Raw genomic sequence first — 5,048 nt, 5'->3', positions numbered from 1 at the left:
AAAAAGGCCTATGGCCATGCTTTTTTCTTGCCATGCTTTAAAAGCGTGGCCAAAAGTGGTCAATGGCCACACTTTTATGGGGGTGGCGATTGATTAGAGATTTGCTCACATTTTTTCTTGTTACACTTAAAAAGCGTGGTGAAAGGGATCTATGGCCACCCTTTTATGAGGGTGGCAATTGATTTGATATTTGGCTACACTATTTTTTGCCACGCTTCAAAAGGGTGGCCATAGAGAGAAACGGAGACACTTTTAAAAGCGTGGCGAAAAGTTCTTGATCTTGGCACGTTTTTAAAGCATCCCCATTTCCAATAACTCTATTGGCACCCCTAGAAAAGCGTGGTGAAAAAGTTTCCACTGAAAAACAGAAACTCCAAATCCCAAATGCGCTACACTAACTCATCAGACTTCTACTCTTCTCCTCTATAACACTATTACACTAACACTCTGAAAACCCTAACACTCAGCAAATCATGGAGCTCTGTCTGCAATCGAATCCTCGTCCAAAGCTCTCTTCTTACTAACACTCGCATTCAACTTCACCTATTTCTATGCAACTTCAATAATGGCCACCGCACATTCACAAACCCTTCGAATCTCTTCACTTTCATCTTCCAGCTCTCTTTCTCTCTCCTCTGCCTTTTCCATCTCCTTCCGCTCCAGCCGCCGTGCCGCCCGCCCCCTCGTCGTCTTCGTCTTTGCTAGCCTCGACGCAAAACCCACTATTCTCATCGCCGAGAAGCTCGGCGAGGCGGGCCTCAAGCTGCTCAAGGAGTTTGCTAACGTGGACTGCAGCTACAACCTCAGCCCTGAGGAGCTCTGCACTAAGATCTCGCTTTGCGACGCGCTAATCATTAGGAGTGGAACCAAGGTCACGCGCGAGGTGTTTCAGTCCTCCGCCAGCAGGCTCAAGGTCGTCGAAAGGGCCGGCATCGGGATCGACAATGTGGATCTGGATGCTGTCACCGAGCATGGCTGCTTGGTGGTTAATGCCCCACCACCAACACTGTCGCCACCGCTGAGCACGGGATCACGCTTCTCACAGCCATGGCTAGGAACGTTGCTCAGGCTGACGCGTCTGCCAAAGCTGGTTAGTTTCGAATCTCTTCAAGCATTTCGTCGAGAACCTTGTTTCTTTAGCTTTGTTTTAGATCTCTGTTATTGACGTACGCCAGTTGATTTGTTCGTTAAGAATATTGAACTCTCAATTGTTGTATCGTCGTGTGTGCTGAAGTGAAGTAACTTGAAGTCTTGAACAGGGGAAAAAGCTTTTCGAAGATTCACCGTCTCTTTTCAAAGATCCAAAACCATCGCAGCACTTTTCGGAGATTCCATTGACTGCTTCGATAGTAGCAGCAAATCCAAACCACAGCCCACTCTCTGCGACGAGCTCATTCTCCCCGCTGGTTACCCCTGCTCTGAATACATGGTAACCCCTCACTCTCTATACTGTCTTCCGTAGTGATTAATATAGTGAAAGTTTTCTTCAATTAAGACTGTTGTGTGCATATGGTTACCATGTCTTGTGTTTTATATGATTACCATTTAACTCATGGACGCATAAAACGTTAGTATTTAGTTATTTACTGGCTCAATCTGTTATTGTAAACCGGTTCTTAGTCTCTTGGGATCCAGCTTTTATAAGCATAAATCTTTGATTTGTATGTATAATAAATTGTGATGAATGATCCTATTTTAAACTTTGAAGGCATCAAAGATGTAATTTAATTGAGATGATTGGACAAAATATGTTCTGTTTGCCGGTTTTAAGTATTTGTACTGGACTTTCCCAATCACTTTCTCTGCTTAGTTTATGTGGACTTTCTTTATTGTCTTCCATATTACTTGTTTATTTAGCTTAGTTATTTAAGTTAATTCTTTCTTCTAGTTATTTCACCTTATTTGAGTATTTGTACTGGACTCACATGTTTAATTTCCTTAACGAAAATAGATGAGGAAATACATCTCAGTCCTCTACTACTCTAAATCTCGAGATCCTTCAGCGCAGTGGTTCTCCTTCCGAGAAGAAGCAAGCCGGTACTCTACTACTTCTCTTCTTCCTCTTCTCTCTCTCTTTCTCTTTTTTCTCTTTCTTTTTCTTTTAACTATAATTATTACTACTGTGTAGCAGCTATACTTTCCGTGGTTCAGAAACAGCACCAGCTGTTAGAATTTTTATTCTAATTGTGGTCCAATTTGTTAATATAGAAATTAGTTTGGGTGGTATTGTAATTATTAATTATTATATTGATAGTTGGTCTGTTCTTTGATGGAAAGAACACGACTGTTCATCATAAACTTTATAAAATTTGGGTCCCCAATTCTGATCATAACAACAAAAAATACACCTTGATTCTATCTGGCTCTCTGTGATTCAAGAATTGAAAGTTCCAAATTAAATCAAAGAATTTATTGGCAATGGCTGGAGGTACGTAAATTACTGGTTTTATAAAGAAATTCTAACATGTGGTATCAGAGCAAAATTGTCTCTGCCTTGCCATTTAAAAAATTTGATTACTGTGCATCATTTTGATAAATTATTTTCAAAAGAAGAATGTGTAGTATGAATTTTGAAATAAGTAAGAAAAATCATTGAAAGTTAAAGTTGACGTACCATAAGAAGAGAGAATAATAAATAATATTCTCAGAAAGAATCTTCTAAATTTGTGTTGTAGTTGTTCTTCATAATAGTATAATTTTCCATGATTCCCATAAGTTTTTTTTATTCTTGAATTAAAAAAAAAAAGAGAGAAGAAAGGGAAGACGGTGGAAGAAAGAAGACAAAATAAACTTGTTTCAATGGATGAATGTTGTTTGTTATATAATATTAAATACTTTCTACTTTTACGTTGAAGTTGTTGTGTTTCAAAATTTAAATTTTATTATAAAATTCAAATTTTGGTTGGAGTGAGGTTTGAACTTGGATCTTCTAAATATTGGCAAAATAGTTATCCACTAGATCATCTTCACTTTTGATATTAATTATGTTATTGAATTTATTTATTTAATGATTATATTTGCATGCAATATAAATTCTTCCGCTGCATATCATATTGTGATTAATATATGATTTATTGAGGATTAGCCACAGCATCCTTAATAATAATTATATTTAAAGAAATCACATAAATATTAATATAATATATTTGTAATTATTGTGAACTATATAATAAACTTACCCACAGGAATTTATTATGTTATTCACATATAATTAGATTGAAATAGAAAATATTTTTTACTTCTTAATTAGCTTACAGGTATTAAGAAGTAGTATTTTATTTTCTAGTTTCAATACTTTAGTTCATATAGTAAATATTATGTGTGTTAAAATCTTTGCCCACAGGTAGATTTTAATGACACTATAATTTATATTTATTTTGATATGACTTGCATTGGCATGTATTATCATATATTATGGATTTTGATGTGCCTATTTAAAGTTGAGTAATGTTAGCATGATTTATTATTTGCAGCAGTAATGATATCTGAAACTGTATCTGAAGTTCATTTGTTAAGTGGTGACAACTATAAAGAATGGAAAGATAAGATTCTCTTTCACTTAGGGTGTGCAGACCTTGACTATGCTCTTCGTAGGGAAGAGCCTCCGACACCTACTGATGCTAGTTCTCAAGCCGAGGTAGCATTATACGAACGGTGGGAGAAATCCAACCGTTTAAGTATGATGTTCATTAAGTCTCGTATTTCAGCTAGTATCCGAGGTTCAATTCCTGATTGTAGGAATGTCAAGGATTATATGAAGGCTATTGATGAACAGTTTGAGTCTTCTAGTAAGGCACTTGCAAGCACCCTAATGGCACAATTGTCATCTATGAGGCTTACCGGCGTAAGAGGTGTGCGTGAACACATCATGAGGTTGAGAGACATTGCAGCACAACTGAAAGCTTTAGAGGTTGAGATCTCTGACTCATTTCTGGTGCATCTTATTCTGAATTCTCTTCCTGCCCAGTACGGACCATTTAAGATTTCTTATAACACACATAAGGAAAAATGGACCATTAATGAATTACTGGTGATGTGTGTGCAAGAGGAAGGAAGGCTAATTCAGGAACTTGGTGAAAGTGCACTATTAGTGACAAATAAGGGTAGTAAAAGGCAAGCTCATAAGAAGAAAGGAAAGGGTATTGTATCCCATCCTATGAAGAAAGAAGGTGCACGGTGTTTCTTTTGTAAAAAGAAAGGACACATGAAGAAGGAGTGCCCAAAATTTAAAGTTTGGCTTGAAAAGAAAGGTACTAACCTTTGTGATCTTATTCCTTCAGTGTGTTTTGAATCTAATTTTGTTGAAATATGTCATGACACTTGGTGGATTGATTCTGGTGCTGAAATTCATATTTCAAATACCATGCAGGGTTTCATAAGGAAAAGGAAACCGATAGGAAGTGAACTGAGCATCTATATGGGCAATCGGATGCATTCACGTGTGGAAGCTGTTGGAACATTTAGGCTTGTATTAAGTACTGGTTGTATTTTAGATTTAGAAAGAACCTTTTATATTCCAGATTTTTCTAAAAATTTGATTTCTTTATCTAAGCTTGTAAAACAAGGATTATGTATAAATTTTTATGATGATTCTGTTGACATTATTAAAAATTCTAATATTATTGGACGTGGTACTTTAATTGGTGATTTATTTAAAGTCCATTTAGCTAATAATGTTCCATCTAGTCTTATGGTTATGCATGGTAATGGTATGAATGAAAAATCCTCCATGTTATGGCACCGAAGGTTGGGACACATCTCCATTGAGAGAATAAAGAAATTAGTAAGTGATGGAGTTCTTGAAACTCTAGACTTTACTAATTTTGATACTTGTGTGGATTGCATTAAGGAAAAGCAAACCAAAAGGTCTCAAAAAGGTGCTAAAAGGAGTTCTGACATATTAGAAATAATTCACACTGACATATGTTGTCCTGATATGTCCTTAAGTGGTCAGAAATACTTCATCTCCTTTATTGATGATTATTCACGATATATGTATCTCTATATGCTTCATAATAAATATGAGGCATTGGACGCTTTTAAAGTTT

The 5,048-nt window shown here is 36.3% G+C and overlaps 1 protein-coding gene across 3 annotated transcripts; it reads left to right on the top strand.

The window, feature by feature from the left end:
* The first annotated feature begins 373 nt into the window (after positions 1–373).
* LOC112763322 (uncharacterized) lies at positions 374–4,524 on the top strand. Of its 3 annotated transcripts, none has more exons than XR_011874774.1 (5): positions 374–1,090; positions 1,260–1,429; positions 1,952–2,037; positions 3,477–4,250; positions 4,370–4,524. XR_011874774.1 is itself a non-coding variant. In XM_072222093.1 (5 exons), exons 4-5 carry the CDS (start codon positions 3,479–3,481, stop codon positions 4,402–4,404), a joined length of 807 nt encoding a protein of 268 aa, XP_072078194.1. In that variant the 5' UTR covers positions 374–1,090; positions 1,250–1,429; positions 1,952–2,037; positions 3,474–3,478; the 3' UTR covers positions 4,405–4,524. The 3 variants fall into 3 exon arrangements, 1 of the variants encoding a protein (XP_072078194.1); XR_011874773.1 differs by having other exon boundaries at positions 3,474–4,250; XM_072222093.1 differs by having other exon boundaries at positions 1,250–1,429; positions 3,474–4,250.
* The last annotated feature ends 524 nt before the right edge of the window (positions 4,525–5,048 follow it).

The sequence above is a fragment of the Arachis hypogaea genome, chromosome 17, assembly GCF_003086295.3.
Source record: "Arachis hypogaea cultivar Tifrunner chromosome 17, arahy.Tifrunner.gnm2.J5K5, whole genome shotgun sequence".
NCBI classification, from domain to species: domain Eukaryota; kingdom Viridiplantae; phylum Streptophyta; class Magnoliopsida; order Fabales; family Fabaceae; genus Arachis; species Arachis hypogaea.
The sequence above is the reverse complement of the archived record's forward strand: the minus strand, read 5'-3'. Positions and strand labels throughout refer to the sequence as shown.

Bases quoted from the DNA above. Each gene is read 5' to 3' on its own strand.
- LOC112763322 (XM_072222093.1), top strand. From the start codon at position 3,479: ATGATATCTGAAACTGTATCTGAAGTTCATTTGTTAAGTGGTGACAAC. The intron at 4,251-4,369 runs GTACTAACCTTT...AATACCATGCAG, and splicing joins AGTTTGGCTTGAAAAGAAAG to GGTTTCATAAGGAAAAGGAA.